General features: G+C 34.2%; 1 protein-coding gene across 2 annotated transcripts in view; it reads left to right on the top strand.

Annotated features, from left to right (window-relative positions):
• Window positions 1–21,052, top strand: part of Mhcl (Myosin heavy chain-like) — a 156,177-nt gene that overhangs the window by 61,316 nt on the left and 73,809 nt on the right. For both annotated transcript variants that reach the window (XM_090114166.1, XM_090114167.1), the window contains 14 exons: window positions 693–830; window positions 1,332–1,475; window positions 2,320–2,549; window positions 2,645–2,789; window positions 3,251–3,361; window positions 3,652–3,781; window positions 4,004–4,100; window positions 4,360–4,483; window positions 4,664–4,811; window positions 5,129–5,229; window positions 5,400–5,521; window positions 5,716–5,891; window positions 7,691–7,776; window positions 8,382–8,514. In XM_090114166.1, the coding sequence (XP_089970292.1) occupies window positions 693–830; window positions 1,332–1,475; window positions 2,320–2,549; window positions 2,645–2,789; window positions 3,251–3,361; window positions 3,652–3,781; window positions 4,004–4,100; window positions 4,360–4,483; window positions 4,664–4,811; window positions 5,129–5,229; window positions 5,400–5,521; window positions 5,716–5,891; window positions 7,691–7,776; window positions 8,382–8,514 (1,885 nt within the window). The remainder of the gene's footprint in view (window positions 1–692; window positions 831–1,331; window positions 1,476–2,319; window positions 2,550–2,644; window positions 2,790–3,250; window positions 3,362–3,651; window positions 3,782–4,003; window positions 4,101–4,359; window positions 4,484–4,663; window positions 4,812–5,128; window positions 5,230–5,399; window positions 5,522–5,715; window positions 5,892–7,690; window positions 7,777–8,381; window positions 8,515–21,052) is intronic.

Genomic DNA, 21,052 nt, shown 5'->3' with positions numbered 1-21,052 from the left:
CGATTTTTTCTATCTAGGCATGTTATCTGTTGTGTGAACTCAGCACTTTATTGTAAAATGTAAAGTCGGTCGTAGACATTTCTATTTCGACTTTATGGCAAAAAAAAAAATGTATGGCAACCTGTCTATACATTTATTTTATTTAAGTACATATTTATAATACATGTAAATAAAAATAATTCTAGATTCTCGACTCAAGTTTGTATATTTTTTTTTAACGTATTCAGCACAATTCAGATTATCATATAGTTCGCAAAATGATGAAGATCAAGGTCTCGATTTACATAATATGAGACGTGGTAATGCCACTATGCATTGCTGTTGGTATGCTTAGATAAACAGCTATTTCAATTGGAAATGAAATACTAGCGCCATTTTATGGATTTTCTCATAGCATGAAAAGTGTTTATATTGTGGGATGAATGAACTTTCTTTAAATTTAACGCAATATTGTTTACATTTTTGTATACGGGTAATTAATTAATTACGATTTTGAAAACTTGAAACTCAATAAATTCAACCATTTTGATATACGAATAGTAGTTAATAAAATCATATTCAAAACTCAAATCATGTAAGCCACTGAATCTGTACTTATTTTAAGTAATTGCTAATTGGATAAGCAAATAGTTTCACAAATATTTAAAAATTTAAACACATTTATTTACATATAATTTGTTTTTCACTTCCAGATCGGGCTCAGGCAAAACTTCAGCCATGAGGCATTGCGTATGGTACCTCGCTAGTGCGTATCCTGCCCAAGGATCGAAACTCACACCAGAGAAACTTGAAGCGGCGTTGGACGTTCTACATATATTTGGTTCTAGTCGGTGAGTGACCGTTTTTCATTCAGAAACCAAATTCAATAAAAACTCAAAAAACTATATTGTTTTCTTATTAGGTTGGTAAATATGGCCTTCCTTTTTTATACCCATAGATATAATATTGGATATATCCAATTCGGCTATAGCCAAATAAGAATATTTGAAAGAATTATAAGTAAATGCATGAATTTTGAGTAAAAAATATTGTGTTTATAGATAAAGTAGTTATGTATCTCGAATACCGACTCATGATCAAATTTTTTTCTATTCTTTAAAAATGTACAATGAATTACTTTTTGACGTGACAACGTCTTATAATTCGATAGCCGGCTGCACGCACGAAAAAACATGACTCATGCGGCGTTACCTCGCGCTCTGAGGCGTTCCGTAAGGCTTGAAGTGCAAGCGAGAGCGCGGAACGAGCGACAAAGAAGCACAATCGGACGTTGTCACGTTCAACTATCGTCAGTAAACCGACTTTACAGACAACCAATTTTTTTGTTTCAGTACCGGCTCCAACACGCACGCTACTCGATTTGTATCCCTCACATCATTGGACTTCGATGGCGGCGGCGCTTTAGTGTCTGCGTCTGTGCAGACGCTGCTGCCAGACCTTAGACCAGACCAGTCGCATTTGAGGGCGCTGCATATGTAAGTAGATAAATGGTAGAAAATTTTAAGGATATGTTTTGTATGTACATATAATTATTTTCTTTGGATAAGCAGGAGATACATTATGCATATTCACTCCATGATGACTTATTAAGGGGAAGCTCCCTAAATTTTATGTGACTGCATTAATATTCTGAAACAGGCACACATACAATCAAAATGGAAGTTTAGTATATGATTTATTGGGTCTTTTTCTTTCGATGTACAAGACAGTTACGTAATTGTAACATTTTCGCTCGATTCATTTTTTATTTCAAAATTATGCCTTTTTTAAGGATTATTACATTTTTTTAAAGATTTACTTGGACTTTGTCTAAAATAATTATTATTTAACAGTAAGAAAATAGAGTTTACTATCGAATCCCAAGATATTTTTTCTCTAGATCAATTATTACTTTAGTTATAAACGAAATAAGAATTGAGGCTTTTCGAGCTCGAACGCGATCAAAGAGCGCACGCGATATTCAACTTTATTACGGCTGTATTAGCGTCTAGTACCATAACCGGTCTCTCAATGCCAGAAATGAGAAAGGGAGCCTCCTCTTAACTTGTACCGTGCAATACTTGCAATTGAATAAATGCTTAATTTTAGGTCTTAAATAATAATTTATAGATTTTTGGTACCATTTGTAGCTTCGCACCTTTCAAGCTATCACTGCACGAGTTGTTATCGATAGACCCATAATTTTCCTTTTCTTTTTCAATGCAAAGCTATACTGACTCGCGTTGTAACGTGTTACGTAACGTAGCAGTTCACCCTTCCACAAAAAAATATAAGATAATAAAAAAAAAGCAGTACCTAACAATATTTTCTCTCTTCTAGTCTATTCCACGGCTGCGATGGTCGTCTTCGCCGCGAGCTGTTCCTCGATCAAGCGCCAGCTAGCGCACCGAACCCATACATAAGTCCTACGGACAAAGCTGAAGCGCCCAGCGAATTTGCGGCTTTGAAAGACGCGCTACAAGCTATAGGAGTCACGGAACAAGAGCAGCTCGCTGTGTGGAAGATACTGGCTGCGGTTTGCCATCTGGGCTGGGCGGGCGTTGTTAGAGGTAAGTGATGTTTGGTGTAGATGGTGCTGTATTAGATAAGATAACTACTAAAAATTGACAAATGATGATGAATGTGTAAATATAACTTTTTCCAGCGAACACCGGCTCGGGGCTGAAGCAGCAGTTCGGGAGCTCGGGGTGCGCGACGCGCGCGAGCCGCCTGCTCGGCGTCGGCGCGGACGAGCTCACGCGCGCCGTGTTCGCGCCGCACGCCGCTGACCAGCCGCCCGCCGCGCTACGGTAACCCAGCACTGTGTCACAGCGCACACCGGCTCGGGGCTGAAGCAGCAGTTCGGGAGCTCTTTTGCTTCTCCAATACCAACATAAACCTTGATAAACTGTTCTTTTCGCCAAATTAATCAGCACACGACTTCGCCCGATTTGTCAAAAACTTAAAATAAAATTGTCAAAAACCTTCCTCAAGAATAACTCTATTAAAAAAAGAGCGTGTTTGCCGAGCACACGTGTCATAAGTGAAACTGGTTTGGCAAGATTAAAAGATACCAAAATCGCCGCCTTTACCATGACGTGACGACATGACTTTGAAATTTTACTCCCAAAGCGCCTAAAGAAGTGTCACTTCAAAAAACCGCATCAATATCCGTTGCGTAGTTTAAAAGATATAAGCATAGATAGGGACGGACAGACAGTGACAGCGTCGTTGTTTTATACTATGTAGTAATGTTTTCTTTTTCTTTCAGAACACCATCGCCGTCAAATGAAAGAGAATCGCCGGGTGTAGATTCATTAGACGCATTCGTTACCGGACTATACAATGAAACTTTCAACATTGTTGCTGCATTTGTTAATAGGTAAGGAGCAAAAACTTGTGAACATTTGTAGTTTATAGCTAGATGGGGATAAATCTCCTACATAATTCATGCAGTTTTAGTCAAAAATGCAGTACGCATAATAAAAAAATAATGAATACATACGAAATAAATATACATAAAATTAGAACAGCAATATTAATCTCGAGAGATCCCTGATGCAAGCTTGAAAACTTGACGGAATTTTGCTAATATACTCTTCTGACTTTATGACTATGTCGCTACTGTCATACAGATCTATGTTATAACGTACCTATTGTTTATTTTTTCAGGAGTATATCTACCTCTGCACGAACATCAGCATCGATTCTGCTATTAGACACGCCTGGAGCCGACAACCCGCTATGTGCGGGACAGCAGAGTGGAGCATCTTTATCCAAACTGCTTTCTAACTATCTTCAGGTATAATTTTCGTTAATTCCCTGATAATATTTATTTCTTGGTAAATGAGGGTAGTTATTTCTTAGTAAACCAACCCATTTTTTACATGTCCGAGTAAATAAAAAATTATATTCTTCTATAATTTATTGTCATTAACATTCAGTCCAAAATTTTCTAGTTAAGGAATGTAACCCTTCCTTCGACTTGCTATTAAATATATTTCACGTATTTTGCTCATTACAGGAACGACTTCAAGGAGTATTTCATGAGGCAATGCTAGTCGCGCCTCGCGAGCGATACGCCCAAGAGGGAATCACACTAGATGACGGATCGGAAGAAGGTAGATTATTTTAACCATTATTATAATATGTTGACCTATCATTATTACTACTTATTCAAAACCACTCCTGTATTTATTCTGCATGGTAGGAAATTTTACGCTAGAAGATTCCTGTTAGTTTTAAGATTAGACTATTCTTTTTCATAAAGTTTAATTTTCACCAGGAAGAGTAACCGATTCATTTGTAGTTTATTATGATTTGTCTGTGTCTGTGTTATAATATTTGAATCTTAAGCTTGATAATTTACATTATTTTCAGATTGGCTATCAGAAACCGTCAATCCGGGGCCCATGATAGACTTGCTCGACAAAGCGCCGCAAAACTCAATAGTGCGGAGTTCGCAAGCGGATTTGCGCGACTGCGACCGACGCGGATTGCTTTGGTAAAAATGTTTTTGTTTTATGCATCTCCATTTAGACAACAGCATTTCTCTACCTCATATGGAGTTTTATTCACCACCAGAAACATTTATTTTTTCATACAGTAAAATTTTTTTTTCATAAATTTTTAGACGTTTTTTTTAAGTTTTTTGGTTGAAATTAATATTTATTCCTGGCTACAGGCTGCTAGACGAAGAGTCAATGTACCCGGGCTCGTCAGACGACACGTTCCTGGAGCGCGTGATGACGCACTACGGCGCGCCGCACCACACGCAGTATCTCATTAAGAAGGCGCCGCACGCGAGGCAGTTCAGCTTGCAGCACTTGCAGGTGATCTACCGGGAAATTTTCGATGGGCCATGGAGGGAAAGTACTTGAAATACTGAATAGCAAATTTTGCTGAAAGAAAATATTCCCTTATTTTTAAAAAGAAATAGAACTGCATTCAAAGATTTTCGAAAATTCACTTGCATCGACCGGGAATAGAACTAAAAATTAAAAAAAAGATTTTTTTTTAGTTTATTCTTCACACACAACACATCTGTACCAGCTGTGCCCGAGCCCATCGGACACACGCTTCTGGAACGCGTTACTACGTTCTGTGTGATAATCGTGACTAAATTAATTAAAATAATATTTTGTTGTAGGGTACCAATCCAGTATTATATGACGTCACTGGCTGGGTAAAGGCCAGCCGCGAGAATCCTGTCACCAAGAAGGCACACGCATTGTTACAAGAAAGTCAAAAGTAAGTATTTCTTCCAACATTGCTAAAGGTTTATTTTCGTGTTGCTTCTCAATTCCCATATATGCCGTTTAATTGACGTCAGTTTTTATAGATATTTTAAACATTTTATACGAGCAAAATATTGAATCATTATTCTGATACTGTATTTTTTTTAATTCTTCATTACTTAGCGAGGAGATAGTGCGCGTGTGGACGTGGTCGCGCGGCGCGTGCGGCGCCTCCAGCTGGTCCGCTATCGGCGACGCGTCCACGCTGCGACGCGCGTCCTCTATACGACGGACACTCACATCGGGTAAGTTTCTTGTGATTTATTTATGTAATATGATGAAAAATAACAAAAAATCACGTGATTTAGTCGAATCAGTTCTCATGCCATGTTACGATGATTTTTTCTTTCATTCTATTGAAAATTTCATACTTATAAATTAATTTCGTCAAAAAACAATGAAATTAATTCTGTTGAAATAATGAAATCGCATTAAACAGGCACAGCGGGTATGAAGCGTCGTTCCACTGCGCTTCAAGCGAAGTTCGTGGCGGACGGCGTGGTGGACACGCTGCGGCGCTGCGGCGCGGCCGGCGCGCACTTCGTGTGCTGCCTGCTCGCGCACCAGCCGCCCGGCGCCGGGGACGACGTCAACGTGCCCTTGCTGCGCTCGCAGGTCCGTGCTTATACGCGTCACGGGTACAGAATACATAATAGTAGCTAAACCCTTTTTTTGAAGTGAAAACTTCTTTAGCGGCGATGGGTATAAAATCTTAAACTCGCGTCAGGACACGTGGCCTGATTGAAAAAGCGTAAGACGAGATGTTTTTTTTTAGCCCTTATATTCCATGCGTAAGACGGATACCATTCCAAAATATCAAACATGCTGCACGTTAATAATCAAGTTTTCACTTCTGCCGGCACTCCCGAAGTGCAACCCGTCTTTTTTTTTAACGTTGGGAAATGCATTTACGCATCCCCCTCTGCAGTTTTCCTGCGTGATGGGGTATGTGGGGCTCGCGAAAAGCCATACCCACTAAAACCCAACGGTGGCCACCGATCACCTTCGGCGGCAGGGGTTAACAGCCAGGCCTTGTACCCCCACCGCCTATAGTAGCTAAACGCTACAGAACGGACACTCTCCGCCTCCCGCCAAAATTAAACACTTACCTCACCCCGCACGATCACGCTACAAATGGTCCGCATTTTTCTGCAAGGACGATACGCAACGAAGATTGACAACATTAATCAAATTGACTTAAAGTAATTTTATTATTTTGGATTTGTGATTATCGTTTTTCGTAGAAAATGGTTAGATATTGTGCTGTTTACGGATGTATTTCATCAGAAAAACGCGATTTTTTTTTACGCTAGTCACAAATGTGCCAACCATAAAGCGTTAACACACACATTTGCAGTCTCTACAGTGTGACTGTCAAAACGATAATTTTGTATGGAGTGTCCGAGTAGTGTCACAGGTATAGCCACAAAGCAGATACTAAGAAGAGGCTTGCTGTAGGCAATGTTGCCTTAATGACAGCAGTTTTGTCCTGACGTCACAGATTCTAGTTCAAGCTATTCGAACGATTAGGTGGCGGTACTGGCGGTGCATTGTGCACGTCCCTCTCAACATCGTGCACTGGCTTCAACCGATTCTATATAGAAAAATACGCCATCTCTTCTTCGTATCTGCTTTGTGGGTATAGGTCGCGTCATGTAAAAAGAACGCTGACGATTAAGCTGCGCATTGGCGATTTATTGGTCTATTTGGTGTTATGAGGTGGTATAAGAATAACAAATATGTAGTTGCGAAGCCACGACTCGAGAGCCTACTTCAAAAATAAATTAAGCAGCAAATAACTTTCGTGCTAAACTCGATACATGCCAAAACACACCCCATCACTTTCATCCAGCGTTCTTTTTACATGATTCGCGTTATATAGCGGTAGCGGTATTCGACGTTGCAACGGGAAATTCGTGGTGGACTGATGTTCGCTTGAGACAGTAGTGACGATCTGGTAGGTACATACTACATAGAACCGAAAGAGTAGAAGAAATTAGATTGCTCTAGCGGGATTACGAGTGGTCGAGAGGTCAGGCGTCGTCCCGGCAAGGTGAAAGACGCGTATTTAATTCGCAAAAATTACGCATTTAGAAAAAAAAAATTAGACAAAAAAACATTTTACCGGCCACAGACAAAAAAAAATTGTTAACGTTTAACTTATAATACCCGTGTTTGCGTGGAGGTAAACAAAAGTATTTATTTTATCCGTTCAACTACTGACTAGATGATAGATGAGCATAAAAGGGACCTAATTGATTATAACGGGACTGATAAAATAATAGGATTTAACTTAAAAAAACAATTTTAACACGTAATATTAAATTTCGAAGGTATTACACCGAAAAGAACATGCCATCATATGATTGTACACGTACTTCTTCATCGAAATTAATATAAAATATTTGTTCCAGTTCCGCGGCTTCCAATTGCTCGAGGCAGCGAGGTTGTATAAACAGGGATTCCCTGAACACATGCCCCTTTCGGAGTTCGCAAGGAGGTATGTCATATAAGATATTTATAAGTTTTGTGATTCATGTAAACTTGTCATGATTTCTTTTTGCTAGGTGTAAAAATATAAAATGTTATGCAAAGAAATCGAAGTGATATGCACATTTTTTATCACTTAGTTTTGAAATTAAAGTATCAATAAATTAATTACTATTATTATTTATTATGAACATAGTTATAGCACATATTTCTGTCATTTCGTTTTTGTAAAATAAGACTGTTTTAAATTATTGCGGTATTGCTCTTCCTCACATTTTTACTAAGCTTTCCGTAGCTCAGGCCTCTTCGATTATAACTAATGCCAAACAAAAGAAAGCCCTATAACAATTGCAATAGATATATACATTATACATATCTATACTAATATTATAAAGAGGAAAGGTTTGTATGTATGTATGTATGTATGTATGGTTTTCACGCATAAACTACTGGACCGATTTGATGAAATTTGGCACAGATAATCTTTAAACCCTGAGAAAGAACATAGGCTACCTTTTATTGCGAAATATGTACCACGGGCGAAGCCGGGGCGGACCGCTAGTATAATATAAATATATATACTATATCACACTAATATAACGTATATTCGAACAGGTATCGACTCCTAGCCACATCGGAAAGTGAAACGCCAGAAACAGCAACAACTCTATCAGAGAGACAGATCGTGGACGACATGCTTCTAACCCTGGACCTGGACGTCACCAGCTATAGACTTGGTCTTACACAGGTTAGTGATAGATTTAGTTATGTATTTGGTTCTTTTGGCAGGATATTAGGAAAAGGATTGAAGACATGTCAACTGTGGTGCTATTTTATTTTCTTCATTTGACAGGAATTTATCGAGCTTTACGAAAAACAGTTTCTCATATGACTATGTTTTTAAAGGTGGGTAATGTAATAGCAGTCTAAGTACTATATTTTAAGATGATGGAAATTTACCACATCGAAATTATCACTAATAGGTACTTTTTATGGTCATACGGAGCAACATGATCGATAAACGCATAATATAGAAAAAAGTACAATAAAAATAATATACAGTTGTTCCAAAGATTACTTCACACTTCACATAAACACTAATTTAACGATTACATGAAAACAAAACTTTTCATATCAATTACTTAACGTTCATCTTCATAGTAATTTCACGGTTGCAATTTTGTAAATTTGACAATAACGATACTCAATTGTTGCAGCATGCAATGTTAAAAAGTGTTATTTAATCTGCATGTTATAACGTTAAAAGATTAAAAAATGCAGAAATATTAACGATAGAAAATAAAAGAAATTAGAGAGAAAAAATATTCTCAAAACTCTTTGACCGGATGGATACACATAACAACACACTATTAGATTGTAGTCACATTAAAAAGCAATTTATATGATTCTCCTAATATATAATTTCATAAGCTAGATCGCGTGTCTAATGATATATAATAATGTGAAGTTTTAGGGCTGTTTGTGTGTCGACGGAAAAATACATCAGTTGCGTCTTTATGTCTCGTTATAGTTTATGTGATCGGTGCTAACTAGATTGTTTCTTGAGAAATTGAGATTATTTTTTCGTTTTGTTTTCATGTGTATGTTCCAATGTTATTTTGTTTTCATGTGTATGTAGTATATTATGAAGACTTTAAATGACATAAACATCATAATTTAACATTTTAAAGTTAACTGTTTGATGAATATTTATTTGGTTTGCAATTGCAAAAACGAACACCTATACAAGTTGACTAGACTGAAATATTTTTAAAGTCATATCCATGCATATCATAAATTAAACTAGATATAGTGCAATGCTTTAAAAATACGTAAACAAAGTTCAGTGAAAGTTTTTACGTAACCGTTATCTATTATAATGTACTGCGACAAGCTGGTCTTGATACTTGGCGGAACGAAATACTCGTTTGATGGATGATTCTAATTCTGTGTCATTATACTAGCATGTAATTTGAGCTTGTCATCAATTACTCGTATAAAGTGGATAAAGTGAAAGATAAACAATGTAAATTTGCCTTATTTATTTTGACAGCCGTATATCATTTTAACACACATGAACAAAAAATATACGTGTAGAACTTAAGTGGTGAACATCGGATTTAAACTATTTTTAATTCGTTTCATGTGTTCATTTCATTCTGACATTATAGAGAAATTGGTTGCGAATGTCTCGTCAAATAAAATTAACTATAATATATTATGTGATTATATCGTCACATAGATTCCTTGATGTTCTGCTGTCTAATCATGCAGTTCCTAAAAAAAAATCTTTAGAGAAATGATTTTTTTCTACACTAAGCATTAAAAAAAAACAATAAACAATATTTTTATTTGGTGGTATTTAAGTGCCTTTAACGTGACCAGCGCGAGAATCTGAAAAACTATAAGTTACGATATGTCAAAATTGACATACACATAGGTACACCAAATCTGAGACACCATGTTATTTTTAACATCTCGGGAACTACTCAATGGAATTGAAAATATATTTTTTCATTCCATTGAGTAGTTTTAGAGTAGTTCCCTTAATACAGGTTATACCTAGTAAGAGGGCCTGAACCCCAATCTATTGTAACATATTAATGTATGAATTCAAATAAAGATTTTTATTTATTTATTTATTTATTCATTCATTGAATAGACTTTTTATAATTATAAGAATTTTAGATCAAGAGAAGCGGAGCAGCAATGAAAAGAGTTGCAAAACTATTCCTTGCGATAGTAGATGAAGTTGCGTGGGTCAGGTAGTACAATACAAATCCATTTCGTTTCGCTAAGGTTTAGAGATCTCATTGCAATTAAAATGACTTCCCACGACTGTAACTAATATGAAATAGATTAATTTTGAACGTTAACAATATGTTAAAATTGTATGTTAAAATGCTGAAAGCTTTATTAAAAAAGTAGTAATACCATTTCTAAAAGTTGATCGTTAAATAATTGTATCATTTTGAAGCTTAACGCATTTTAACGAACAAAAACATCAGACGGTAGTTATTATGCAACCGTCCACCAACGCTTTTTATTTGGAACTTGCTTTCGTTTTTTCGTACAAAGATGAATTTTCACAAACGGCCTATGTTTCGTTGTTATAGTGTTATGTAGATAAGCTTCCTCTCACGTGTGAAGCCACGCATGGTCTCTCTCTGCCCATAATGTTGTGTTCGTGACGAATAAATAATCATAACCATGTTTTGTACGCGCTACTCGTTCAAGATATATCTTTATTTAGAGATGTTGTGCACATTTCGACTATGTGAATTTCTGTACGTTATTAGTCACATTTCTTAGAGGAGATTTGAATTAAGATTGGGTATTTCAAAATGGAACATGAAAAACAAAAAAAATCTATGAGTCCTAGTTTTTGTAAGATAGTTATAATAGCCGATGCGACTACATGGTCGTTAGCGTTACTTAAAATATTACCTTAGGTCTTAAAAGACATGCAAGGCTCTTGGTTATTTTATTTTTTTAATTCAAACATATTTTTTTTAAATAAATTAACGTTAAACTAGATGACTAGGTCAAGCAGATCATTTGACTTTGAATCGAAACTATTTAAAAAATATAATAACCTTACTAGTCTTTACATTTCTCATTCATTTATTCCTGCTATCATAATTATTATGCATGCATAGCACACCAAAAAATTGTTATTCATCTTATTTCCCACCGATGCGGTAATGATGCGGCATTTAGAGGATGCATAGAGGCTAGAAGTGACCGCCGGAGTTATGTAAGGCTACGTAATACTTACGTCATCGGTGTATCATTTCCGAACTGGCTTTCGCGACCTCCTTTTGGCAATACAATGTGACATTAAGTGTTACACGTCCCAATTTTTATACGTAAATATTGCATATTGGCGAAAATATCAATAATATTGAGTGCAAGAGTTCCTAGGAAATCTAGTTGCGTTTTGTTATGAAAGAGCATGATGCTGGTTTTATGTAATCACTTTCTTGTTCTTATTTTAGGTCGGTGGAAATCGGAGATAATTAAATAGTTCATGTTTTCATGTTTGTTTGCTATTTACTTTTTCACTGTTAGACGAAAGGAAGTTTTCATAAATACCTAGTTACCTGAATATTAAGTTGTAATAAAAATGATATTAAGATTCTTTGCATTACGATGTAATGATGATAATATGCGTTCAGTCATTAATCATACCTACTAATTTGAAACTATATCAAAATAAATTAAGTGCAATAATTGTATTATAATTGCAATTGTGTTTGATTGTATAATCAATTACGAGTAGAACCTTATTACTTGGTAAATAAGAAATCTTCAAAAATGAGATCAGAAGATTATGACGGTACTTACACAATCCAATCTTTGTGTACTTACCCACTATCTTTGGATCTCAAAAGTGATTTAGGGCTATAGAACAATAACATAATTAATCTTCCGAGGTGTGGCAGATATCATCTACAGACTACACTATAAGAAATTAACGTCCATTTCTATTATGGAGGTTTGATAGGTAATTTTCTCTTGGCGAACTTAAACAAACATTCATTTGTTTTTTTAATAAAGATAAAGATACAAGAATTAATAAGTGAGATAAATCTGTTGGTTAGGGAGCCAGGTGCAAATTTGGTTAACTATTTCCTCTCAAGAGATAATTCGTCAGACGCATGAGAGTATAGTATTATAAAGCCTCGTGAACGTCAGCTGGCGCTCGGTTGGGGGGGTGAGCGGTTGTAGCCTCCCACGCACATAGGAAAAAAAATACATTCATTCATTCATTTCCTCTCAGCTAAAAATTTGTCAAATTGTAGCTAACCCAATATCTCAACGAAAAAAAATAGTCAGCTGGTTACAACATGGTGTATTATACGTCAGCTGGTGTCTCGAACATGAAAGTTAAATTTAAAGAAAATTTTATTTTCCGTTATTTCCTCTCAAACAAAAATTTACCTGATGATAGCTTATATGTAACTGAGGATAAATATATATGTCAGCTGGCTGTATCTTGGTGGAAAAACCGTCAGCTGATACGGGAGGCTACAACCGCTCTTCCCCCCAACCGAGCTCCAGCTGACGTTCACGAGGCTTCATAATACTATACTTTGATGCATTTTACTAATTACCGCTTGAGAGGAACTTGGTCATAAAATCTGCTGCTGGCTCCCGGACCTTGTACAATGAGGTGGTCAAAAATTAACTGGAAAATTCCCATAGCTGCTGTTTATAAGCTTATGAAGTTTATATTTTGAAAGATTTTCCGAAAAATTAGTTCTGTTTTGTTCTATATTTATTTTTAATGGCATTGATAAACTCGATTTCTTTACAGTGTTATAAAATCGTCTTATTTTTAATGCAATTGACCTACAAATGTATAATTTTATTGCATATCAATGACGATTCCGTACAATCCGTACAAAAAAAAGAATTTAGTGCAACCTTAAACTTCGACGGATTTCTTGTCGTTGATTTATAACTAATAATAATATTGATGACATGCGATAATTAATTAATTATTCATAATATGATAAATATTGTAAATTTCTTTGAAGTTTTGTATCAAATAACCTCCAACTAAAGATTTTTAAAACAGCATTAATCTTGCATTCATAAAATTTATTAGAATATGAAATTTTATAGGCGTTACTAAAATCACAGTGTTGTATAAATTAATCATAATAACCATTTATATACTTTTGAATATGTTACGCTATGACCCCCGCGGTGAGGTGAAAAGGGCCAACTTTTTATAAAAGTTGACTGAATGGTGTCTCGACCAGATGTTTTATAGGAGGAAATAGAAACTGCGCTTAGAAACTGGCCCTAGTGGAATCCTGCTAAGAAAGGAATGATAGTTGTTAGAAACTCTTTATTAAGTTGATGATATGTCGTGTACTTGACCATGTTTAATATGGAGTATCATAATTGCACTCATAATATTAGAACATGTTTTCTTATACCCGGTTTTAGTATTCTATCAGTAAATAGGTATACAGTTAATCAGCGAGGGTTTTATTTTTTGTTGAATTCTGAACATTGAAGGTTTAATGAGTGACCTCTATGCGCATATATTTTCGTACAGCGTACTCAATTTTTTTGTATTAATTAGTTGCTATATTTGACTATTTTAACGATTTATTAGTTCTATTTTAACGTGTATACAGGGTATCCATACTAATATTATAATGCGAAAGTAACTCTCTCTGTCTGTCTGTTACTAAATCACGCCTTAACTACTGAACCAATTTGCATGAAATTTGGTATAGAGATATTTTGATACCCGAGAAAGGACATAGGATAGGTTTTATCCCAGAAATCCTACGGGAACGCGTTTTTCTTTGAAAACGCGGGCGAAGCCGTGGGCGGAAAGCTAGTACTATATAAGTGTTAAAAGTGTTTATATAAATAAATAACAAAATGCAATTTGTTTCTATTGACTGAGCAGGGAGCACGATCGCATACCGTTAGTTACGTTTCAATGAAGAAAGGAAATTTAAAATTTCATCTATTGTTGTTTCCGTATGTACCTATGGGTCAATTACATGCAATCGTTAAAAGTAGAGTAATTTGACTGCTCTGTCTATGATAGTCTCTATATTGAAACTATTGTAATAGAATTGCTTCATAAAAACATATGAAAGGAAGCTTTAATATAAAAACATACCTTAAATAAACGTGTTATTGAGTACCTCTGTCAATCACATGAACATTGCTTATCATTAAGTTCTCAAAAGAAGATTGGGCCACGCGCCCAACGTCCGCGTCGTTTTAAAATATTATAATTAGATACATAAACTTGTGTTAAAACCCTCTCTTAGTATAAACATGAATTATTACTACTAATTACTAGAGTAGCGTTAAAAGCTTCAAATAACTTGTAAGTTTGTTTAGATTTTATGATAGATGTGTTAAGAAAATTAAGGCACCTTTTATAATATTTAAAGTGTTATTGAAAATATGTTTACAGCCAGCGTGCTTACAACGTGCAGTTTAAAATTGAAATTAACAAGAATGTCTTCCGGACTTGTTATTTTTATTTGGAAAGCCTCTCTTACTAGTGTTTCGCCGTATTTGTTGTATTTAATGATTCATGGTGGTATCTAAATCAAACACAATAGGATTCTATTATAGCTAGTAACGTTTTGTTTTATTTTTTTAATTCGTGTATACTTTCATTGTTCGTAAAATATTAAATAATTATTTACATTTTATATCAGTGAAACTCGGCTATGCCATTTATGTTTTGGACCTAGAGTCATCATAGAGCTAATTATACAGGCATCTCTAAAAGTTTGCTTTATTTTTTAACTCACAAAAACAAAAATTTCATCTGTAGGAAGTACGGATAGTGAGTGATGTGGTCGTGAAAACACTTTCCCACGTAGAAACCATTCATAATTTTTTAAATTATCTTTTACGACTTTGGTTAGCATTTTTCTTTAACCTTCTTGTACGCTCACTATAATACATTGTTGTATCGAAAGGCTTTTCCGTACACTGCTGTGAGAAATTTCGCGTTCACACTATCCAGTGATAAATAGTAAATACTACTAATAATGCTAAAAGCTCAAATAGGTTGGCGTTGTTATGGAACTTTGAGAAAGAAAATTCAAGTGTGCCCACACTTATTAATTTTGGATTTCTTTTTGTGGAAATATAGTTTATTATTTCATAAATCACTTTCATTAGTTGCAAGATTTATATCTTTGGTTACACCAAGGGCTAAAGCGGTTGATAAGTTTTAGCAATAAATGCATTATAACAAATTTATTCATCGCGTAGATATTTTCGTTGTGAAACAAAAAATTTGACGTTTTATCCAAATACTCTTTCTTGCAAGAAAAGTACTGTGAAAGTGCTTTAACAGTTTCGTGTATGCCGTATGACCGTTAACAACGAAAATGTAGCAATTGTGTGTGTAACTTATAGACTCAATAACCGCAAGAAAAACCTTTACGATGTCCAAAAATGAAAGCTTACACGTGCTCAAGATTCGGTATACCTCAATTCTCAGCCATAAACGAGCAGTTAACAGTGTAAAATATATAATAATATATTATATTATTCATATTTATATTGCCTTATAATATATTATATTATTCATATTTATATGTTTCTGCCGTAATATAAATTATATGCATTTATTTATTTATTATTAATATTTATATACTTCCTTATCTATTTATTTATTTTAAGTACCTAGACTTAATTCTTTTTTTAATATTAAGACGAACCTCAATCGCCGGTACAGCCTGAAAATCAGCGCTGCTTTTGTGCAGCATTTTGCTGAGGCTGTCTCCGTTTGCCTAATTTTAAGATATTTTATAATGTGTTTGGCTGTGTTTTTTTTGGCAATAAATTTCTTTTCTTTCTTTCTTTCTTTCTTTCTTTCTTAAAAAGAAGTGATTCTAACGTACTGAAGTAATATCCAAGCTTTCACACCAGACACTGGAAAGCGTGGGCAAGATTATGTAAATAGATGTAAAACGTAGGTAATGATAGGGCTATAACCGAAGATATAAATTTTATTAGCAATGATACAACGGTTATAAATTATAATGAACCTACTCATAAACTGTATATTATTTTACATATTTTCGATTGATATAATGAGGAAGTGACGTCGTAGCGGAATGTATCGCATCAAATATTTGAAATTATGGCTGGGTCGTAAAACATTTTTCGAGTGCAAAGTTTAATTTGATCGTTAAATAACGTTATGAGGTTAATACTAATTGGTTTCGTATTTTTCATTTTGATTATATTAATTATAGGGAATTAGAAAGTTTCAATAATCTACAAATTGATTCTTTTGCCGATGTACTCTAGAACGACACTAAATTATAAGTTTAAATTTTATAATTTTATCAAATAACATCGAACACAATCTACGAATCTGCATAATAGATGAAGATAGGTACTATTTCTACTAATCTATCATTAAATGTACTGGGTCAGTAAATGTAGGAAGTTATTGACCGATTTACAACTTCTGCTCGGAAAGAATGACTATCTAAGATTGGGTTATGTAACTCGTTGGTTGCTATTGCAGTCGGCGACTGATTACTATTTGTGCCTTAGTGTATTGGTTACATAAAACAAGTGGAAAACATCGTAAAAATAGGTCATTTTCGTTGAAAGTAATAATATGAAAATATTTTGCCGTAAATACAATGTAACAAAATATGGCATGTTTATGTGTTAAATAGGTTCATAATTAGTCGTAAATTAGGTAAGGACGTAATTATTTTTTCAGCAATATGGTACAAAAATACGGAAAACACATTGCTTAATCAACCGTCCGTGTACAATGAGGTGTACAAAATTGGATTAAGAACTCGACTACTTATATTATAGTAAGAACATTACATAATTACCTAGTAATGCTATGATCGATATGAATTATCTTATACTGCTGATTATCACGTGACTAACTATTGTATGTATCGATCTTCGTGATTAGTTTCCAAGTATAATAACACCTTTAATTGGTATTTATTCTTCTGTTGCTTTTGTTATTATGATCTTCGTTTTGGTTAAAATATAAAGTCTAATGTTCTAGTACTAGGGTTGGCACTGACTCATTTTCAGTCATCTGTACGAGCATTGCAAAGTTGAATTTTGTTTGTTTGGTTGAATGCGGTAATCTTTAGGCCCTACGAGTCGGATTTGAAAAATTATTTCAGTGCAAGATAGCTCATTAATCGAGGAAGATTACAAGCTATAATATCATCACAAAAAGATCAATAGGAGAGGAGCAATGCTGGTAAAACCGTCCGGTGCAGCTAGTGGTAGTAAAATTTATACAAGAATTAACGAATAATATTTTGAATAGGTGCTATAAAAGTTAGTTAAAAGGGATAGGTGACGTGAGGCAAATAAATCATAATTTTTATTTCACTTTCACGCAGCTGCTCGTTTATTGATTTCTGTTAAAGACCATAATTTGAAGATCTCAAGAACGAGAAGTAAATCTAATATTAAAGACTTATAGATCACGAGCAGATACGTTTTTGGTTGTTATATAAAATTTATATGTATAATTTTTTTTAATTTTTCCTAAAAACAATAATTTCTCCAATATTCACGTTATATTTACTATGCACTGACTTTGCATGTTATTGCCTTTAAAAAATTAACAAGCAAGCATGTAAACACATAAATAAGCGCTTCGTTATCACAACATAGGCATTGCACTTAACTTTCATTCTTATCGAATAAAATGGAGTATTTATAATTGCGTTCCAATCCTTTACTTTTAAAAACTTTCAAAATACAAGATCTGCTATCGATGGTGCATCTGGTACCAGTACGGGTAATTATTTTCTCTAAATGTATCAAAGTGAGAGGTGCTCGGTATCGATTCATAAAGGAATAATCCAGTTTTGGAAACAGAAAGTTGAATCCTGCTCTACATCAAGGTTTAATGAGAGATATTTATGAGATGCCCGACGAATTTCGTTTTAACGATGGCTTTATTGTAACTTTTAATTGGTAACAAAATTTTGGGAGCATTTTATCGGTTAACTTTTGTAAATTAAATGTTATATTTTTTGCGTTCATGATTACCATATATTCATATAATTAAATGCGTACATGTTTTTGTTAAATTTTGACACATCGACCCAAAGGCCACGCTCTGTTTTTATTTAATATTTTTTTTAGATAATAATATGTAAAACCTATATAATAATTTGAATATAATTGATTATTCTCTTGAAAATTGTCTGTAAATTTATGTAAAAATATTTATAGATATGAAACGATTCCTATTAAATTGAAATCATCGATTTTCAAAGCCACCTTGAACTTTGACCAGTGACTAAAGAGACTGTTGTCTAGGTCGATGCAATGACAATTTTAACAAAGCGAATTTTAAATGTTTTTTTTTTAAGAATATGCTGCAATCGCTATTGGCAATTTAATCAAAATTTGTAATCATTAAAAAATAGGTAGACTTCACAATTTTATACAGGTAAGTATAGAGAGAAAATTTTCATCAAGGTTTTCCGATAAAAAATTTAAGAGTAAAGTTCAAAAGTTGAAACACCTAATTTGTTTATAAGTTTGATTTATTTGTGTGTAAAAATATGTAAATAGTAATTTTGAACATGCAATTAGAATTACACGATGTTTTGGCTCGATATCGATTTATCTAAAAGTTAAACAATTGCTATGGCTATGTACGCGTATATTCAGAAATGTTTCTGAATGCATTTGCCTAAGTAAAGAGGGAATATAGGTTTATGTAAGACATTTCTTAACTTGTAAGTGAGGTTATGTTATCTCGAATATAAACATTGAGATGGTTTCAAATTGATTTATAAAATATTAAATTGCGGTTGAAGATTTTTTTATGAATTATGTTTCTTATAATTATCGTAATTATTACATTATAAAATATTACTTTATAATTTACACCTATGAAATTATGTATTCGTTAAATGAATTTATAAAATCACCACTATAAGTCATCCACTACTACTAAAATTAATTCGATACTTAGATAATAAATATAGGTGCAGATTGATTCAGACACTGACCAGACAGTTCTCCAAGATTGTCAGCTCACTGGAACATGAAGCTAAAACAAATGCTAGTATAATAATATATCATATTGCAGTATTTAATACAAAACATTGTCGATGTCAATGCGAGCGGTATGTAAATTGAATCTAGTTGGGTAACGTGGACGCGGCCGGGTTGGTGCCTGTTGGGGCGGCTCAGTCTGTTGCCGTGAAGCGTGCGACGCGCGCGCACTTTCGCTCTCTATACTGTACAGTACGCGCACTTCCGTAGTACTTCCTTAACCCTTAGCTGCTCTACGGAAATAGACAATACATACTATATATGTATTATATGTACTGTATGTGCTACGTTGTTAAACTTATAGACGTAGATGTGCGGACTGATATTGAATTAATGGTTTTGATATCATAAACTATATTATTAATTGATTAATTATTGTTGATGATTGACAGTTTACTTGAATTGAAAGACACTATTTGCTGAGTACAAAGTACCTACATGCAAGTAGAAGTACGTGTGTAAGTTGAATGTTAAGGGATAGTGTTGTGTAAGTGATAAGACAGTGCAGTGAACTATGTTGGTGATCCTGGCGTTTATCGGTGTTAGGTTCGCACTCCATGTGTCCCGGCAGAGCGGGCGGGCGCTCGCCAATGAGTGCTATACGAGAAAGTAATTATTATTTGATTATTATAAAGTTTGAACTACTAGCATTGCCTTCAAGTAGTCTTAAATCTTACTACGATCCATTCATATGTAAACTTTATAATGTTGTTTTTCCAGAGTGATATATCGATAAATAGTTGTACGTTTTTTATTGATATTAGTTTTATCAAATAAAAGGTTTTCAGGTTCGATTCCTGATACAAATAAGAACTAGATTACTCACTCGTACATTATTCTAAACTTGGCCCCGCACTAATAGGGTTAAATCGTTAAAGTATGGGTTCACGCGATAGATAATCGAACTACGACCTAAAAACCCTTATTGTGTTATTTTTATCACTCATTGTACCTACTGGTTAATTATTAGTTAATCAAATACTTTGTCAAGAGTTATCCATAATGATTATTGAATGAGCCATATGCTTAATTTTAATTATCTCAGTGAAGGCAATGCTTGTTTTAAAATAATCTTCATAATGATTTCTTTGTAACATGTGGCAGTACTTCGTTGTATAATTTAAAATTAAAATTCGTATAAATTTTACCCGTTGAAATGGTTTATATTTTCAAACAAGAATGAGAACATACGTGATAATGTAATTAAACGTACCTAATTAAAACATGCGAATTAAGATCACGCCAATTTGAAATTTTAGTGGATGTAATTTGTATTATTTTTGCATTATTTAAAAGCACAGTTCATACTCATTATACTTATAGTACTTATCCGAAATAATGGAGTATACAGGGTGTCCCACTATTGGACACCGCGAAGGGACTTGTAGTTTTGCATACACTGATCACGTAAAAAATAATTTAACAACAAAATTACATCAAAAAAAGTTTGCTAAATTTTTCCTGAAAATCCATGTTTTTCTTCTCTAGCTTCGCGCAGCCGGCATATACCGCTTCGCTAATGTGAGCATTTTGTCTATTAAAACATAATCTTAAACGATAGGTCACGTGCATAGGATGTACACATAGAGTTTTAAGAATTCATCTATTTGAAAAAAAAAACTGCGTCTGGAATTTTGTAGTATTTTTTACGTACTCAGCGCATGCAAAACTATAAACTCCTTTGAGCTTAGTACACCAACAGTGGG

This window comes from Colias eurytheme, chromosome 21, assembly GCF_061535395.1.
Source record: "Colias eurytheme isolate Ceu_HAF_F1 chromosome 21, ilColEury1 Martin Lab GWU primary, whole genome shotgun sequence".
Lineage (NCBI taxonomy): Eukaryota > Metazoa > Arthropoda > Insecta > Lepidoptera > Pieridae > Colias > Colias eurytheme.
This window is presented reverse-complemented; position numbering and strand designations above follow the sequence as displayed.